This window comes from Moschus berezovskii, chromosome 4 (genome assembly GCF_049115385.1).
Source record: "Moschus berezovskii isolate FMDL1 chromosome 4, NW_MosBer_1.0, whole genome shotgun sequence".
Classification (NCBI taxonomy): Eukaryota; Metazoa; Chordata; class Mammalia; order Artiodactyla; family Moschidae; genus Moschus; species Moschus berezovskii.
In genome coordinates, this window is record NC_142463.1 from 100453980 (window position 1) to 100473922 (window position 19943).

At 47.3% G+C, this 19943-nt stretch overlaps 1 protein-coding gene across 1 annotated transcript in view; it reads left to right on the top strand.

Annotated features, from left to right (window-relative positions):
- Positions 1-19943, top strand: part of LOC129549543 (NBPF family member NBPF4-like) — a 119123-nt gene that overhangs the window by 69754 nt on the left and 29426 nt on the right. The window contains exons 3-14 of the mRNA XM_088835654.1: positions 3926-4152; positions 5252-5395; positions 5589-5660; positions 6482-6620; positions 6919-6965; positions 7812-7958; positions 8528-8616; positions 9625-9727; positions 13539-13795; positions 14495-15783; positions 17751-17865; positions 18904-19118. Of these exons, the coding sequence (XP_088691780.1) occupies positions 15606-15783; positions 17751-17865; positions 18904-19118 (508 nt within the window). The 5' untranslated portion in view covers positions 3926-4152; positions 5252-5395; positions 5589-5660; ... (5 more) ...; positions 13539-13795; positions 14495-15605. The remainder of the gene's footprint in view (positions 1-3925; positions 4153-5251; positions 5396-5588; positions 5661-6481; positions 6621-6918; positions 6966-7811; positions 7959-8527; positions 8617-9624; positions 9728-13538; positions 13796-14494; positions 15784-17750; positions 17866-18903; positions 19119-19943) is intronic.

The window sequence follows — 19943 nt, forward strand, 5'->3', positions numbered from 1 at the left end:
CTTTTGTGCCTTATTGTTGTGTTTGAGAAGAGTGGAGCTGTGGCCTGCCAGTTAATGAATATCAAATGTTAGAAATGGAACACTCTCAACTTTCTCCTGCCTCATTTATTCTGGTACTGATTCCTTCTAGTGCCTTTTTCATTTTAGTTATTGTAAAACTCTGTTCTTTATACCTTCTAGCTCTTTGTTAAACATTCCTGTATCCTCTTGATCTGTGCCTCCATTCTTTTCTGAGATTTTGAATCATCTTTACCCAAGATTACTCTGAATTTTTTTTTTGGTAGATTGCCTACCTGCACGCCACTTAGTTGTTCTCCTGGGGTTTTATCTTGTTCCTTTGTTTGGAACATATTTCTCTGCTGTCTCGTGTTGTCTAAGTTTCTGTGTTTGTGGTCGCCTTTCGACAGGCAGCAGGATTACAGTTCTTTTTGCTTCTGATATCTGCCACCCTAGTGAGTGAGGTTGGTCCAGGAGATTGTTCAGGCATCCTGGTGGGAGAGACTGGTGCCAGCCTAGTGGTGGGTGGACCTGAATCTTGCCCCTCTAATGGGCAGAGCTAGGTCAAGGGGTATGTTTAGAGGCATCAGTGGGCTCCAGATGACTTTATTCAGCCTGTCTGCTGATGAGTAGTGTTGTGTTCCCATCCTCCTGTTGGTAATCCTGAGGCATCCCAGCACTGGAGCCTATAGACTGTTGGGTGGGGCCAGGTCTCGGTGCCAAAGTGGTGACCTCCTGGAGAGCTTACATTGTTGAGTATTTCCCGGAGCTCCTGCCATCAGTGTCCATGTCCCTACCGAGAGCCAGGATACCCTCCAAGACCTGCCCAGGTTTCTGTGGAGTCATTGCTTTGGCCTAGGTCCCAGTGCTCATGAAACTCTGTGTGCAGCCTCTAAAACTGGAGTCTCTGTTTCTCCCAGCCCCGTGGAACTCCTGCACTCACACCCTGCTGGCTTTCAAAGCCAAATGCTCCAGTAGCTCCTCCTTCCTATTACAGATGCCCAGGCTGGGAAGCCTGGTGTGGGACTCAGAATTCTCCTGTGGGAGAACTGCTGCAATGTATTTTCCCGTTTGTGGGTAACCCACCCAGCAGGCATGGGATTTGATGATATCATGAAGGCACTCCTCCTGCTCTCTCTCTGTGTCTTCTTTGTCTTTGGAGGCAGAATATCCGTTTGGGTAGCTGCCAGTGTTCTTTGGTGATAGTTGTTTAGCAGTTAGTTGTGATTTTAGTGTTTTCATAAGAAGAGGTGAGCTCGTCCTTCTACTCTGCCACCTTGTCCTGCACTCCTCTTCATTTATTCCATTTCGTGAGAATATTCACATAGCTCACTGCAGAAATAATGTGTTTGGTTAAGGCCTGTGGCTCTGAGGCAACTGGATGCAGGTATCATATGGTATATGCATCCTGTTACCTTGATAAAAACGGAAACAAATTCTATCTTTTCAAATACATTTGACTTCAATGTTTTTAGATGAGCAATGATAGTCTTATAGAATATTTCTTAGATTTCTTCTTCTCCCAGTCCATAGAGAAAGGCTGTGGGTGGTGAGTGCTGGTAAAAAAGCAATTAGAACTTGAGAAGTCCAATTAGTTATGTTCTCTCATCTATCCCTCTCATTTTGACTGTGCTGGGTCTTCATTGCTGCACAGGCTTTTCTCTAGTTGGGATGGGTGGGCTTCTCATTGTGGTGGCTTCTCTTGCTGCAAAGCACAGGCTCTAGGCATATGGGCCCCTTCGTTGTAGCTCCCAGGCTCCAGAGCACAGGCTCAGTAATTGTGGCCTATGGGTTTAGTTGCTTCACGGCATGTGGGATCTTCCTGGGCCAGGGATTGAACTCACGTCTTCTGTGTTAGCAGGCGGATTCTTTACCAGTGAGCCACCAGGGAAGCCCTATATCCCTCCCATTCTGAAGTGTTGCCCAAAGGCCTGATGCCTTCTTCTTCCTCTCCCCTTTGATTCCTGAATGTGGAGGTCATCACATCTCCCTCAGTCTGTGCACTTCTCCAGCTTAGTACTGATCTTCTGCCTTGAAAGACCCTGCTCTCTAGCCTGCAGGACTAAGGTTAATCAGGAGGAGAAATATTAGGTTTGACTTCATCTGCCAGTCATGTGCCCTCTAGATGGACAAGGGTCATTTGAGTCTCAAGGAAATTCCAGGCTGGAGTGTGTACCATCTTAATATATGCCAGTCCTCACCCAGGAAAAGTGACATCCCCATCACGGCAGGGGGTGTAATGGTTCTAAGCAGGTTCTAAGCCACATTACTCCTGGGGTTCTGAGATTACAGTGGGGTCCTTGTCAGAACAGAACATCACAGGAGAGTGTTCTGACACATGCTTGGAAACACTCGGTTCAGTGCCACCAGACCTCTCTCTCCTCTCAGCTTACACCTGGGATGCCTGTCACCAAGTCCCTTTGAGCAGTGACCTGAGCCCTCTGGTGGCAGAGATCCGAGCTTTGTGAGGGCAGCTGGAGCAGAGGGTTCAGGTGAACACCTGTCTGCGACTGCAGCCTGAACAGCAGTTGGATGGCGGTGCCAGCAAAGCCAGTCTCAGCTCCTCCTGCATTAGCCAGAAATTCCCCACCAGCACTAACCCTGGAAACAAGCCGCTGTTCTTCCAAGGCAGGAAGGAAAAGGGAACCGTGAAGCCCTCAGGCAATGGGAAGGTCCCCAGGATGTGTGTGGTGGAAGGGACAATGTTGCCTCTTCCACACTCCTTAGGGCCAGAGTGAAGTCAAAGATGCTTCAATACAGCGCCTTGAGGGCATGGAGTTTAGGGTCAGATCCGGATTCTGAGTTTGCCACTTACATGTTTGCCTTTGGAAAAGTGTTAAAACTCCTCAAGTAGTTAAGCCTTAGCTTCCTCATCTTTAACATGAGGATAATATAAACTATTATGTGGAGCATTAAATGAAATAATTTACAAGTGCCTAAGGAAATGGCAACCCACTCCAGTGTTCTTGCCTGGAGAATCCCAGGGACGGGGGAGCCTGGTGGGCTTCCGTCTATGGGGTCACACAGAGTCGGACACGACTGAAGTGACTTAGCAGCAGCAGCAGACACCATAGTGAAGTGAAAGTGAAGTCGCTCAGTCGTGTCTGACTCTAAGCGACCCCATGGCCTGCAGCCTTCCAGGCTCCTCTGTCCATGGGATTCTCCAGGCAAGAGTACTGGAGTGGGGTGCAGTACTCAAAACAATTAACAACTGTATATGTTAATGCCTATTCCTTATGTTTGTGGAGTGTTTTAAAATTTACCATGTTTTCAAATAATTTCGTCAGAGCTAGTGCAGCATTTACCATCTCTGTGTTTCACATGAGAGAATATAGGCACTGAGACGAGTCACTGATATGCTGAGGTTTGTGGGAGTGAACAGGCCCGCCCAGGATTCAGAGAAGCTTTGATTTGCTGTGTTCCTGCTCCCTCGTTATGCTCTGTCTCGGTGTTGCTTCTCTTCCCTCTCAGGCTTTGCCCTCTCAGCGCCTCCCCACAGCAGCAGCCAGGACTCATCCCTGCCAGCTCAGTCACTCCTCCTCCTCATCACACAGCAGAGAGGCCTGAGCTAGAAATCCGGTTCTAAGCCACATTTGCCTGAGTAGGATCATATCAATCTCTTCGTGATATTTTCCAGGTTGCGGTCTGGTCTCCAATGGGGCATTTCAAACTCACCTAGGCTTATGTCTCCTATGCTTCTTATCCTAGTACATATTTTCTAGTACTGACTCATCAGAACAGTGATTAGAGTGCAGAGTTAAATCCCATAGAACCCAGAATATGTATGGACTTCACAAGAATATGTGTGCTTACCAAAACTGTTGATCTTGTTTCTGGCCTCTTTTACTCTTTGATGTCCCTTTTGGATTGAACTGAGGGTGACTATGAATAACAGTGGTTTCTTTGTTGTTGTGGTTTTATTCTTCAGAGCTGGGTTTGGATGCTTCTCCAGTAACGAAGAAGCCTCCCAAGCTGGAGGGTGATGCTACTGACGGCTCCTTTGCCAATAAGCATGGCCGCCACGTCATCAGCCACATTGATGACTATAGTGCCCTAAGAGAGCAGATTGGGGAAGGCAGACTGCTGGTCAAGAAGATAGCATCACTTGTGAGACCAGCCTGAAGCTTCTCTGGTCCCGTAGCTCCAGGCATAGAGGTAATCCCACTTTAGCTCTTAGGTGCACCTTTTCCTTAAGCCCTTTCTTCTTTTGATTTTAGCTGCTTCTCCCACTGTCTTTTTTCCTGCTGCATATCTCTCACCAGCTGAGGATGTATCTTCCATTTCCATCCAGCTAGGCCTTCTGTCTCCACCAGCTTGTTTCACGACAAGCTTTGTTCTGTTCCAGATGTAGCTGACTCTGTATTTCCCCTGAGAACCACAGAAAAGCATGTGCAGCTTTGCCATCCTCATCAGCAGAGCATGTTAAGCATCAGCATCCTTGCAGTGCTGTTTGGTAGCTTATTATCTGCTAAAGTCACACTGGGATATGATCATTTGTGGGCAGGATAAAATCACTTCATCAGTTTCCTGGGAATTGAGAATATTCATCCATATGGGTCAGATGTGTGGAAGGGGTGAGGAGAGTGGCAGCCTTGGACTTCTCTGCTCAGGCCGAGCAGGAGGAGAGCAGGCCACAAGGCTTCTCAGAGTCTTTCCCCAGGGAAGACCTAGGTACCAGCCGCTGTGCAGTCGAGCTCCAGGAGCCCCCACACGTGAGAGGGAGGCCCACACCTGAGTCAACAAAGGCAACAAGGGGCTCCAGGCACAGTGCTGGCAGTGCCGTGGGTGTGACGGAGTGAACCCAGAAGTGGCGATTATCCCAGAAGGAAGGTGACAGGCTCATGGGGGTTAGGGCGCCCCTGGGGGATGTGCAGTTCTCTGGAAAGGAGAACATGCCAGGTAAAGGGAGCAGCTCTCAGTCCTTCGAGCTACAAATGGTGCAGCCCAATTGAAGCATAAGGCCTGGATTTAGGGAAGGGCAGTGGATTTAGGGAAGGGCAGTGGGGGTGGGGGTGCAAAAATAGGGACCTTAGAACTCCAGAGCACGAAGCAGGACTAAAAGCTAAAAAGTGTGGAATCAAATGAACTCTCACAAAGTGGGAGGCCCTTGCTGAGTCAGAGAACCTCGGCTTCCAGGTTAGAAAAAGTCTCACAGGTTCAAGCAAGCCTGTGGCCGTACCTCGCTCACAAAGGAAGCCGAGGCCTGTGCTCTCTCAGCCACAGGGATGCCCATGGCTACCGCCCCCTTTCCCAGGTGGTGGGCAGCGAAGGCATCCAGGAGCTGAGGAGCAGCGCCACCGCCCTGCACCACCTGCTGGAGGAGTCGGCCTCCCTCCTCACCACGTTCTGGCGAGCAGCCTTTCTAAGCTCCCCTGGCCCTGCCCTTGTGGGCAAAGTGGTAAGAAGCCAGCGTCCTCTACCGGTTCTGCCCCCTAACTAGCCTTCTAACTCCTCGGCCTGCAGAGCCTGAAGATCAGGAGCCAAATGGGCAGTTGGGAGAAGGCGACCTGAGGCGTGTGTCCCTGGAGGGAGACCTCTCCTCTGTGGTGAGCGCTCTCTGTGCAGGTCTGAAAACATCCCTCTCCTCACAGCCTGAGCCCCAGGATAAGGAGCCAAACAGGAGAAGAAAAGAACACAGAAGAGGCAGAGACATGAGAACCCTGGTAACCCACAAATGTTCCATCCCTTTAACTTTCTGAAGTTCAGCTGAGCTGCGTTCAGGGCCATTCAAAACATCAACGCCTCCTCCTTTTCCATCCTGAGCCCACTCCCACTCACCCCCAGGTCCACACAGGCAGACAGGATCACAGAATGTCACCAGGAGTGGACCAGCCCTTTTTACTCACCCACTGAAATCCCAGAACAATTTCCACTTAAACCTGTGTCTCTGGGTCAAGCCTGATGAGAGTCAGCCTCCCCCAGGCGCTTTCAAATCTCAGGCCACTCTGGTTGATGATCTTGGATTAGGTAGATTTCCAAATCCCTCCTAGGCTTCTCACTCCAGACTGGTATCAATGATAACTTTAGAGGATCCAACTTTGCTATTTCCAAGGAGGAAGTATTTTGCCATCCTGAGGTTGGCAGATATATTTACAGACTTGTAGACTGTCTCAGGCCAGCCCTGTCTCCCCAGGCATAATATTCCTAATGACCGAGTTTTGATACCCAAGTGATATAACTATGTCAGCACTAAATCAGAGCTCTTACTTACAGCTGGGAGTTTCAGTGTGGCCTGGACTCAGGTTCTCTGCAGCAGTTGGAGTGTGGCCTGTGCTCCTTTGCACAGGAGCTTCCAGGTCCTCAGTGTTCCCACCTCATGGCCCATCCTGAGCCATCACCTGCTGGAGGGTTTTAGAGGCAGGGAAATCTGGTCCAGAAATACTTGAGAAGATTGTAGAATCCTGTTTGTGGTTGTAAAGAGCCACAAATCACAGGGTGCTTTAGGCCTTCTGACCACTGACAGAACACCTATGTTTCTTTCCAGGGAGAGTCCATGAAAAAGGAGCTTCTGGAACTGAGAACCAAACTATCCAAACAGGAGAGTCTCCTTCAGAGTACATGTGAGCGCCTGAAGACCGCCAACCAGCAGAAGGAGAGCATGGAGCAGTTCATCTTCAGCCAGTGTGGGTGCCCTGGGACAGGGAATGGGACAGGAAATTGGGGGGCCTTCCAGGCTCCCCACTTGTGCTGTGAATGGACAGTGACCAGAGAGGCCAGGTGATGGGGGAGACTGATGTGACATCCCTGAACCTCCTGTGCCATCAGTAATCATAGAGGCAGAGGAGGAGATGTGAGGGGTGAAGGGGAGCAGGAGACCCCAAGCTGAGTGGCCAGAAAGACAAACTTTAGACCACACACACCCAAGTCAGATGTGGACCCCGCTGGTAATTTCTGCCTTTGGGAACTGTTTTGTTGTTTCAGTGACCAGGACACACGATGTTTTGAAGAAGGCAAGGACTAATTTGGAGGTAAGGAATCCACTGCACCGATCAGAGCAAACTGTCACCGTCTGTATCAGAATGCACAGGTGACTCCTGACCTGTGCTGACCTTCCAAGAGGAAATTTCTGGTCCACCTGTGGGAGCACAGGTTCTCAATGAACATCCCTCTAGATTCCATCCCCATCGGTCCTCCCACCCTAATCAGAAACCTCCCCTGACTTCTCAGTTCACTCTCACTTTGTCATCATCTTCTCTCTTGACCCCAATTCTCTCTCCTTTTTGCCATGTCAGGACTGGGGAGAAATGCAGTTCAGTTGATTCTCAAGGTCAGAGGACATGTGGGGTCTGCCTCTGAATGAGCTTTCCAGTAAAGGAATCCTGAGGCCAGTCATGGGTTCCAGGGTTCCTATGTCACTCCATGAAAAAATGATGGAAAGATGCCACCTAAAAAGTTGATTTCACTGCATAATATTGGGCTGAAAGCAGCAATTTGATTTCGACATATTTTTCTTTAGGAAACAACATAAAAGAAAATCATTGGGTCTTATTGATCTAAAAGAGAACTTGGTAATAAGGAAAAAGATGAAACTTAAAGGGAAAGATTATCCATAAGGCAGGCATTCTCTACATTTATTTAAAACACCAATGCATTCTCTAGCAGCCACTTTGAAGAAAAATGTGAAGTGTTAGCAGTGGCTTCAAAGTAAAAAACTAAGCCTTTTACCTTGGACTTTAAAGCTTTGCCATAATCAGTTGAGCCCATTCCTAGGAATGTTCCTAAATTGTAACCTAAAAAGATGTTGACCCCACAGTGTGAAAAGGGGTTGGGCCATAATTTAACCCTGATTTTTTTCCTTGCTAATTTCTGTGCAGAAACAACCCCCCCTTTCTGTAATAACTCTTGATGATGGAAGAATGTTCTGCAGATGTTGGCACCTGGCATTCTGGAAGGGTCTGAGAGTGGGCTGCGGCGGGACCAGGGTGCGGGACTGAGAAGGATGTGACCGTGAGAGCACAGAGGTAGGTAGTCACTGACTTTCACATCGCTGCTCTGCCCCGAGGCCCAGGGTGGGGAGGATGAGGGGTGCACTGGGAAGGACTTGGCACTGCCAGGGCCTTTGCTTTACCTCACTCTGTGAGCAGGGACTAGAGGAGGAATGGGAGAGGATGCCCTGGTGGGAAAGGGGTAGATCCTACAGGCTGACCTACCAGCTTTGTGTTTACCTGTGGGCTTGGAGTGAAGCTGGCACATGGAGGGGCCTGAGGATTGGTCCCCAGTTATGCTCACTTCCTGAGGTTTCATCACGTACCACTGGCCACTGCTGCCCAGTTCTGTCCTGGAAGAGAGTGGGACTGGGCAGGGTCGGGCACCATCCTGCAAAGGAGACATTTCCCCTTGAGAAGCCACCTTGACAAGGGACTTGCTTTACTTAAGCTGAGTCATGCTTGTTGCTGCTAGGATTTCAAGGTCTTCATTCTGGGCCATTTGTTTAATGTTGGGGCTTTTCCTTCATGAGAGTCTCCCTGGAATTTTTGTCTGAAATGCAGTTTCTCAAGCCTTATCCCCATGTTTCTAACATGCCCTGTAGTGTCTCTGCTGTAGATTTCCTATACTGTGCAGCCAGCACCCAGGGAATGGGGCCTCTCTCCTGTATGATATCACAGTCAATCATCCAAGGTTAGTACCACTTTCTCGATTTTACACGATCCATCCTTCTCCACTATACATGAGATCCATGTGCTCAAAGAGGGCGATGAAATCATCATGTAAAGCAGACTTGGTATTTTAGTGGAGCTGGAATTTGCATCTTGGACTTATGTCGCCAGGGCTGTGCTTTCATTGTTTTCACATAGACACAGGGCAGGATTGATGGATATAGGGTAGGGAGTAGAAGACATCAGTAAGAGTTAGTGATTCCTGGTAACTAGTATTGGTCTGCTTGACAAGCATTTACTGAATGTTCTCTGTGGCAGGCTTTGAAGAGGCTCTGGAGAGGAAGGTTGACTAAGGCACAGAGAGTACCTGGCTCTCAAAAATATGGCCTCTAGCACAGGAGCCAGATGTTTTAGAGAGTCACATCTAATTTTTAAATAAAGACTGTGATGTAGTTAATATTCATGCATTCCTTGGTCCCATTGTGTCCACCAAGGTGGAAAACAGTATAAATTTAGGACTATTGGAAAGAGATTGGGCTTCCCTGGTGACTCAGATGGTAAAGGATCCGCCTGCTATGCAGGAGACCGGCGTTCAATCCCTGGGTCAGGAAGATACCCTGGAGAAAGAAAGGAATGCCAAGTATAAAAATATAGGATTATTGAAAAGAGATGAAATTCTTTTGGGGACATGTCCGTCAGGTATTTTTATTTTAAGAAGGGAAATAAGTATGTTTGTTCAAATGTCCCCTGAAATTTAGCCATGGGTTCCTGGTGCCTTTGGATACAAAAATTTGTGGTCAAGGTTTGTGTGGCAGCTATGCTGCATAAGGGTGTGGGAACTTAGGCGAAATCTCCATATCTCTCTGGGCCTCAGTATCCTCATCTGTAAGATAAGGTTATTCAAATTCTCCAAATTCCTTTCCTGCTGAGTTTTTTCTGAGTGCATGAGAGACTGAGATGCATGTTAAATGTTCCCTGGGATCTGCAGCCAAGACCTGACCTTGGTTCCTTCTCTGTGTGTCTCCTATAGGAGCCTCAACTGGGCCCACACACTGGAAACACAGAAAGGAGAGAGGGGATGGAAGAAAGGAAGCAACAGGTTCAGAGGATGAGACAACCCAAAGAACAGCAAGGTAATGGTCGAGGAGCTGTTTGCCAAGGGAGGTGAGCATAAGGACAAGTTGAGTTTGGAAAATTCAGTCGGAAGTGAGGAATGCACAGCATCACCTGAGTTCTCAAGGAGCAACCTGAGCTGAGCAGGAAGGACCAGGAGAGGAGCTTAGTCCACAGTGAGCTTGTGCACCTGCCGAGGAGGAGGTTTATACCGCTGGGAGCACCGATCCCAGGAGGAGGATGAGGTTTATACTGTTGGGAGCACCAATCCCAGGAGGAGGAGGAGGAGGTTTACACTCTGGGAGCACCAATCCCAGGAGGAGGATGAGGTTTATATGCTGGGAGCACCAATCCCAGTAGGAGGAGGAGGAGGTTTATACTGCTGGGAGCACCAATCCCAGGAGGAGGATGAGGTTTATACTGCTGGGAGCACTTATGCTAGGAGGAGGAGGAGGTTTACACTCTGGGAGCACCAATCCCAGGAGGAGGAGGAGGAGGTTTATACTGCTGGGAGCACCAATCCCAGGAGGAGGAGGAAGTTTATACTGCTGGGAGCACCAATCCCAGGAGGAGGAGGAGGTTTATACTGCTGGGAGCACCAATCCCAGGAGGAGGATTAGGTTTATACTGCAGGGAGCACCAAAACCTGGAGGAGGAGGAGGAGGAGGTTTATACTCTGGGAGCACCAATCCCAGGAGGAGGATGAGTTTTATACTGCTGGGAGCACCAATCCCAGGAGGAGGACGATGGGACCTTGAGGCTCTGCCCTAGACCCCCAGCCTGCAACTTGGAAGTGCCCACACGTGGATGTCCTCCAAGTAAGTGTGCCATAAGGTGCATAAATGGTGTTTGGAGAAGAATTAGAGATCTTCATTCTTATGAGGGGCCAGGAGAATGGGGCTCATTTCTGAAGCAGAGATGATAATAATATTCTTCTGCATTTACAATTTTGAGGTTTTATACACATCATCTCTTACCTATGTGTTGAGTGCTTAATTTGCAGACAAGAAAGAGTATGTATACTGTTCCATTTTATAAATTTGTTAAAAAGGCAAATTCATCTAAACTGGCAATGGTTGCTTGGGGCTAAGAGTTGAGGGAGTGATGGATTGCAAAGGGGAACAAGGAAAGTTGTGACCGATGGAAACACCCTGCATCTTGATTGTGGCTGTGGCTTCCATAGTGTGTACATCTATCAAAATGCATTTAGTCGCATATTTTTAAATGGTGCAGTCAAGAGGATTCATATAAAAATCTACCACATTTCTCTATACCAGCAGTGTTAGGAAATGAAATTCAATAAAACATAATAGAGATAAACACCCATGATCATTTAATGCTTAAGAATACAGGTAGTGATGACTCCTGAAAACTATTGCTGAGAGAAATTAAAGAAGACATACATAAATAGAATATACGTTATAGTCATAGATTGGAAGACAATATTTTTAGAATGTCAAATCCTTGTTATTCTGAATAGTATTGCAGCTGGCATTTGCGGGGGGTATATTTTGCACACTAATTATAACATGTAAGTGGAAATCAAAGTATCTCAGTTAGCCAAGACACACTGAAGGAGAATTAAGCTGGAGGATTTACTCTACTAGATTTCAAAACTCAGGTTAAAACTATAGCAGTTAAGACACTATACTGGTGTAAGTAAACAGAACACAAACTGCTGAAGGAAAGAGGGAAGAGTAACAAAGTTACCCACACCCATATTCAGTTTCTTAATAAGTCACCAATATGCATCACGGGGTGGTGATAGACTTTTCTGCAAAATATCTGTTGTGAAAAAAAGTATCGAGAGATGATTAATACATTTGGGAAGTTCTTGGTAGAAATGCAGTATAGGTGAAGGAAACAGCTACTTGGAAGAATCTGAGACAAAAGTGAACTGGAAAATGTGGGATGGGGTTTCGGAGGAGAAGGGTCGTTACCCGGATGTGGCTCCAGCACTTACAGCAAGGGGATCTCGGCCCGTTAGAGACCCTCTGTGTGCCTCAGTTTCCTCATCTGCAAAGCAGCAGAGAGTTATCTTTTTGGCACCAGTCAATTTTGAACACTAGAAGTACCATAAATGTAATAATCATCCCCTCGAATCATGAGGGAGGTCAGTGAAACCAGCGGGTAAAGCTAAGTGCACACCTGAGCACCTTTAACAAAGAGACTCCAGGTCCCACCTCAACTCGCTGAGTCACACTTGCTACAGGTGAGGACTGTGCACTTGTTTGGGACTAACTCTCCCAGGTGATTCTTACAATGATCAGCTTGGGGACAGAACACACTGAGCTGTATACCTTTTACCCCAAACACAGAAGTAGGACAGAACAGAAGAAGAAGGGTGTTTCCACTCCAGTGACTAAAGCAGAGAACTATTGGAAGACTCTAGAATTGAAGGACTAGGCCCATCTGACCCCATTTAACTCTTCTCTAGTTTACAGCAGAGACACATTCCCTGGGGACACACGCCTGTGGCACCTGACTATCCACCCTGAGGAGAGTGAGAGCCCTAATTTTAAATTCAAGTCTGGCTTTGAGTGCAAGCTAAATTCACCCTGTTTGCTCATTGATGGGATCAGTCTTCTCCAAGCTGCCACTTTTTGAAAAATAACTCGTATTGCTATAAATGCAAACTTCAACAAAGGTATTTGTTAGAAAATTTTGTAAATACTCAACGTAACAAGAAACCAGAAAGTGAGCAAGAACATTCCATTTCAGGAGAGTTCGGCCCAATAGAGCACAGTCACTGAGAGAAAAGATCCTTGAGTAGAAGGGAAGTGGTCCCTTCCTGTCCTGGGACATCCTGCTAACTTCAGTGGGCTGGGAAAGCAGCTGCCCATTCTAACAGATGGGATTCTCAGGGGCGCTAGTGGTAAAGAACCCGCCTGCTAATGTAGGACACACAAGAGACACGGTTTTGATCCCTGGGTCAGGAAGATTCCCTGGAGGAAGAAATGGCAACCCACTCCACTAGTCTTACTTGGGAAATTCCATAAACAGAGGAGGCTGGAGGGCTAGAGGATCACAAAGAGTCGGGCAGGACTCAAGCAGCGTAGCACAGCACACATTCTAACCGACAGGCTGCTCTTTCCTCCAGATGGTGTCTGGTGTCCTGAAACACATAAGCACTGAGGAGGCATTTAGAAGGGCCCAGCCTTCACTTCTGCTTTTGCTCAGTGCATAGAAATGGTTTAGTTGAAAAAAGGTAGGGCTCTAGGAATAAAGTCAGGTCACAGAGAAAAAGAGTATGAAATGGGGCCAAGGCAGGATAAAAACAATAGGTTTCTCCTACCGACAAAATGCAAAGCAATAGCTAACTTGGCTTGATAAACTGTTGTTTTTTTTTTTTTTCAATTTTAACTTTGGTCTAATAAATTATTTTATGTAACTCTACAACAGTGGTGTTACCTTGAATGATTACGATGAAAGAAAGTATCATAATATGTGTGAAATGCCTGGCACGGTGTCAGTCAAGGAACTCTACCTGTTATATACTTCTGGAGCATGGCAAAATTCATCCCTGTTTGACCTCAAGTCAGATATGTTTTGTGAGCTTTTTTGGTTTCATCACATTTAAAATGAAGAAACTTGACACGTTTTTCTTTCCCCCACAGAATGTCAGGCCCCACAGCAACCGGAAAATAGATTTCCCTAAAGCCTTTGCTGAGTCTCACGCCCCGAGTATCATGAATCATTGTAGTGGGAGGACCACGTGGGGTGTGGGGAAGATTAGCTTTCATAAGTAGTTTTTCCAGTTTTGCATCTCTTACCTTAACATGAACAAATGCCCAGTGGCCTGTTGTCATCCCCATTTCACCCTCCATCCAGGTAGAGCAACAGCTCAACTGAAGAGACGGATGCTGTACAGGTTCCCCAAGTCTCTGACTCACAAGACCCGGGTAGGACGAGATGCTGAGGAAGTGAGGAGTTGGTTCAGACCATCACTATCCGAGGGCCTGCCTGTCTCTCCTCAAACTCAGCTTCTGTGTCGCTGAACACAATGCTTAAATTCCCTTTGGATCATCATGATCCCTGCCCTACGACCTTGAACTTCACCATGCTCTGTTTTTGGAATATAACCACAGGTCAGTGGCATGAGGAAAACTCCAAGAGATGGATCAAACTGTGTGCCACAAACACTGCTCTGGAACCCTGGTCTGTTCAATGTGTGGGTGAGCTGAATGAGCACAGAACAATAGCACGAGGCAGTCAAATCTTTCCTAAACAGATAGGCACCCCATGTATTCAGTGGTTCATGGTAAAGAATCAGTCTGCAATGCAGGAGACAGAGGAGATGTGGGTTTGATCCCTGGGTCAGGAAGCTCCCCTGGAAGAGGGCATAGCAACCCACTCCAGTATGCTTGCCTGGGGAATCCCCATAGACAGGGGAGCCTGACGGGCTACAGTCCTGGGATCGCAAAGCATCAGACAAGGATGAAGTGACTGAGCACAAGCACACCATGTTTTCAAGGACATCCACAGAAACTCTTAGTCACTTTGACAGCTTGGAAAGAGCTCTTGTGAGGCTCAATGAAATACATAATGAAAGTATGAAGTGCAGTGTTTAGTAACATTTAAAAAAAATAGAACAACCCAGACCCAGAGGAAGAATTTAGAAGGTAGGGATGTTATATTTAAGTTTATTCTGAAGCCAACATGTTGCCCAGTAAAGAGAAGAAATTAACATAACAACGGGATGCAGCAAAAGAATTCTGAGATGGGACAGAATATATGTTTAAAGATTATTTAATCACTTAAATTGTACTCTGATTTTTATCCTACAGTTTTTAGGACACAGACTAAACTGGAGAATACCTACAGAAGAAGTTCATGACAGGCTACAAGTTTGACATCCTTCACTTGTGGAAAAGCCTTAAGATCTGTTTAAAGAGATGAGGTGATATAGTTTTTCCAGTGGTCATGTATGCGTGTGAGAGTTGGACTATAAAGAAAGCGAGTGCCGAAGAATTGATGCTTTGGAAATGTGGTATTGGAGAAGACTCTTGAGAGTCCCTTGGATTACAAGGAGATCAAACCAGTCCATCCTAAAGGAAATCAATCCTGAATATTCATTGAAAGGACTGATGCTGAGGCTGAAACTCCAATACTTTGGCCATCTGAGGGAAAGAACTGACTGACTGGAAAAGACCCTGATGCTGGGAAAGATTGAAGGTAGGAGGAGAAGGGGATGACAGAGGATGAAATGGTTGGATGGCATCCCCGACTCAATGGACCTGAGTTTGAGTGGACTCCAGGAGTCGGTGATGGACAGGGAGGCCTGGTGTGCTGCAGTCCACGGGGTTGCAAAGAGTTGGACATGACTGAGCGACTGAAATGTACTGAACTGAGGTGACTTTATGACAGCCCGACAGACATTTAAGACCTGCTGGCCAAGTATTTCTCCCTCGAATCTTTTTATACACAGAAGAATGAACAATGGGAACTCAGCTTAGATAGTTTTTGGAAGGAGATAGGTCAGTGGTAGACAACCTAAGAGTGGCTGCTGAGGGCTTGGGTGCTATCAGTGGTGATGGCCACAAACGGTCAAGGCCTAGGCACCTGGAAGGCAGGGGCCCCGAAGATTCCATGAACCCCTCCCCCGACCAGTTCTGTTATGGCAACTCCAGATGGTCACCTAGCAGGCTTTGTCCCCCTCCTTCACTCCTGTCTGAGTCTGAGCCGCACACGGCACCTTTGGCTCTGAGCTCTAGCATCTTCAACTTCTTCTTGTAGTAGAGAACCCTCTAGTTGTTCCCAATAGCAAGTCAGGAATTCCAGTTTTTGTCATTCCCTCAGTGCTGATTAAAGCGACGTGATTTTGCTTGTCTTTAATCCCCCATATACTGGGTGTCTCCTCCCCACCCCTGGCTTCTACCCCTTCTACCAAATGTCACCATGGCAGTATGTCTTCCCTCTTTATCGAATCTGAGTGCAGAATGTAGCGTCACGGAAGTCAACCAGGAGCTTTTGTTGGAGCTGGCAAAGTACAAGCAGGACTTCAGAGACGTCAAAGAGAAACTCCTCATATCCGAAGCTACTGTTTACTCCCTGGCCAACCAGCTGCAGAAAAACAGTAAGTTTCTGGGGTCATGGTCACCCAAGCAATGAATGATCACTGTCTTTCCTCTAAGAAACTGTAAGTCCCCAGAATTGGGCTCCTTTTCCCTTTGTCGTTTTGAATTCCATTCTGACGACAAGCCAGGAAAGATAGTAGTGGCTCTTTTGCCTTCAGTTTCCTGAGGCTGGGAAAACTGAGGCACAAGGAGTGGAGGCACTTTTCCAAGTTTTTAGTGATGTGTAGGGTGAGACTAGAGTTAAAATTCCAGACAGTGATTCCTGGTGCAGGCACAGGAGTTCCTGTGTCTCTCGGGTGCAAACTAAGCTGTGTTGACTGGAATCTTTTCTGTTCTGTATCTGATCCTGCCTGCCTCTTGGCTAAACCTCTGGGACTGATGAACTCCATCAGTTTGAGGTTCCCTGAGGTTCCGTTGGCAAAATCTTGTGCTAGTTACACCGGGGTAACGTGTGGTTAGACACTGTGAGAAGCAGGGAATATGATTTAAAGGAGCTTAAGGATGAGTCTGCTTCTCATTGAAACCGTGGTCTCTGGGATGCCATCAAGACAGAGGCTCCGTGGTGAGAAGGAAGCCGTGCTTTCTGAGTGAGCAGGTTCTCCTTCCTGAGTCCAAGAAAGCCATTTGACACTCTGTGGCAATAATGAAGGTGTTTCTGGTGAAATCAGACAATCTTCACTTTCCCCTCTCTCCCCACTTGAGCTGGTGAAACTTCAGTGATACAGGTTGACCAGTAGCCCGGGGAACCCTGAGTCTGTGCTATAAGAGGTGTGACCAACATGAGGATGGTGCTAAGTGGGAGAGAGAACCAGCCCCAGTAAAAACCCAGGCAGAGTGTGAGGAGCCCTTTACACGCGTAGGCAGCCTGGCAGTTGGAATCATTTTTGCCTGTTCAGTGAGAGGGGCCTGGAGTAAGGAAAGAAGTCATGACCAGGGTACATGCATAACAAGGGGATGAGAGGAATCTTGACCACTTGTGTCTGTGTCACTTTCCTACAGTCATTTTCAATGAAGCAATGAGGGAGTTAATACAAAATGACTGACACAGAGACAAGTAAGAAGTAAAGCCTACTATTTAAGAAAGTGAAAGGATGAGCTTTGGGGAAAGGAGAAGCTAAGTTTTATTTACACTGCTCCTTATGATAGTAGCAAAACTCTAAGAAAGAAATTGTGAGGCTGGTGAAGAAGAAATGTCTCACCAGCACCCTGGCGTGGAGGTCCCCACAGCACAGTGTGACAGACATGGACTCTGGGCCAGGTCTCCTGGGCTCACAAGCCTGTTGGGAACCTTTCTGTGCCTCTGTTTCCTTCTCTGTCTGTCTGTTGCTGTAATAGTAACTATCGTTTGAGTTGTAGTGAATACTGAGTGAATCTGACAAAGCCCTGACAGTCGTGCCTGGCTCAGTGTCAATACACTTGGTTCATAGTTCTACTGTTCCTAATAACACAGGCTTTCTCAGTGTTTGGGCATCTCTCTTTCAGGTCCTTATGGTTTCATGTATTCTATTTCACAAAGCATGTCCAGGTGAGGTTTATGCCTTGAGACTCTTGTTTGTTACTGAAATGCCAGCATGAGAGAACCAGCAGTCCTGTAGTCCTAGGAGCCTTCCCAACCACACAGGAATCGCCACCCCAGGCCCCTGCTCAGTGTCTCGTCTAAGAGGCTGCAGGTCTTGGTTTTGTGGCCCAGGATTCAGGGTCAGTCTCAGGGGGTGTGCATTCTGACTTTGTGAAATGGCAGTTCATCTTGTCTAGTTAGGTTCTGTGCCTAGGAGCTTCTCTTTCCTCAGCTCTAAAATGGGGATCCCCTCGGTTCGGTCGCTGGGGAATCAGATGTGGAAATCTCTCCATAGAGAATGGAGAAGGAGTTACAGCCACCACTGAGGTGGCCCATCCTGTTCCCTTGAAGGCAGTGACCACAGCGGCAAGGTCAGCTCTCCCTGAGGCAGTGTGTCTCTTTCCTCAGAGTGTGAAGCATGTAAGGACATCGTTGAATCCGTGCTGGGGGAGAAGCTGATGTTTGAGGTGCAGAGGCCAGCAAAGAAGCTGGCAGAGAAGCCAACGCTGGATGAAAGGCTGAGGTAAGGAGGGCAGGAATGTTCATGGCAGGCACAGGGCACAATATTATAAACGAGGGGGAGAACACCGATTGGTGAATTGTGGACTCCAGTTATTCTTCAGGAAGTGATTTACCTTGCTTTTAAATAAACAAATGACTTGAATCACATCATGAGATTCACTGCGTTCAAGTGAACCAGTGGCATTTGGCTCATTCACAATGTTGTGCCGTTGCCACCTTATTTGCCTTTAATCACAACCCCCTCCTGACTGACTACATCCTAAAATGCTTTCTTGACCCCGTCATTCTTATGTTCTTTCCAATTCACACCAGCTATGCTTGTCCAAACTCTGACTGGCTGTCTGTCATTCACTGGACAGTACTTTGTGTTGCCACATCAGAAATACAGAAAATACTCTGTGGATTTTTTACTGAAATGAGCATGGCCGAGTGAGGACCCGAAGAGACATCTTCATGATGCAGATTTAGGAAGCCACTGATGCATGCGTGTAACTCGATAGTGTCTGACTCTTTATGACCCCATGGACTGTAGCCCACCAGGCTCCCCTGTCCATGAAGTTTCCAGGCAGGAATACTGGAATGAGTTGCCATTTCCTTCTCCAAGGAATGTTCCCGACTCAGGGATCAAAGCTGCATCTCTTGTGTTTTCTGAATTGTCAGTCAGGTTCTTTACCAGCTGAGCCAACAGGGAAGACATTAGGTTATCTTCATAGAAAGACAAGATGACTGGAATGTCACGGAATCTTACAGGAGTACTTTCTGATACAGAGGAAACCTTTGTTTACCTTCTTTCTCTTTGTCATAGGCCAGTCATCAGATACGGAGTAGGAAATGGCAAGCCACTCCAGTATTCTTGCCAAGATGACCCGATGGGCAGAGGAGACTGGTGCACTATAGTCCATGGGGTCGCAAGAATCGGACCCGACTGAGTGACTGAGCCAGTCATCAGATATGTGCCAGAATTCTGTTTCGAGGTCTCCTTGGGGATGTTCTCACCGAAATCCCTGTCTTTTACAATTGTGTCTTATGTTCCACTTAGGACATGTGATGTCCTAATTCGAAGTCAGGCACGAGAGCTGACCCAGTTACGGCAGACACTACGGGATGGGAAAGATGACTCTGTCCTGCTCAAGCAGCGCCTCAAGGACCTCCTCACCCACAATGACCTGGACAACCACCAGGGGCAGGGCTTCCGAGAGAGCCTGTCTGAGGGATACCGATTGGCAGAGCGCCTTGCCTGCAAGTTCAGTCCAGGTGAGGGGGCCACAGGCCCTGATAGCACTGATCCTCTCCTAGGTCCCCAGTAGATAAGATGAACACCTCCACTGGGAATGTTTATCAGCTTTCCTGTTTCATGTCCTATTTGGGTCTATGTAGGAGCAGGATTGTCTAAGAGGACAGAGGAGAAATGCACAGGGTGGAGGTCACTGTATCCCAATGGTCTGCTTCCTCCCTGATGGACCATGGCCACTGGGGCAGGAGGCCACGTCCAGCCAGCATTAAAGCCCAGAAAGGAGGAGGTGACAGGAGGCCGCTTGTGAGAGTGAATAGAGCCCTAGATGAAGCTTGGAAGTTCCCAGGTTCCAGGCTGAGTGCTGTGTGTTTAACTATGTGAGAATGCTTGATTTTTCTTATGTTAGTAACTGTTTTCTCATCTGTAAAATGGACGAATAATCTGTTGATGGTAGCTATAATGATTAAATTTGGGAATATTTACAAATATACTGCAGAAAAAAGAAAACCGTTCACTTTGTCGTGTTGGTTAGGTACTTGATAGAGTTGGTGCTGGGAAAATGATTTAAACTGGAGCACTCACTTTCCATGGAGAGACTTTCCCAGAGAACACACAAAAGCCCCCTTGAAGGGCCAGGATGTTCCCAGATGGAGGGATGTGGGACGTGGTTGTTCTGCTTAGAGAAAGGAGGGCATCTTGTGAGACCTGAGAAGGTTTATAGAGGCTGTGTCTTTGGCGGAATTTGTGGCAGGATGGATGAAACATTTGCGGGAGTGGAGATGGAAGGTGGACAATGTGAGGTGATAATAAGGAAGAAAAGACAGTTCAAATGTTTGCCCAATTTC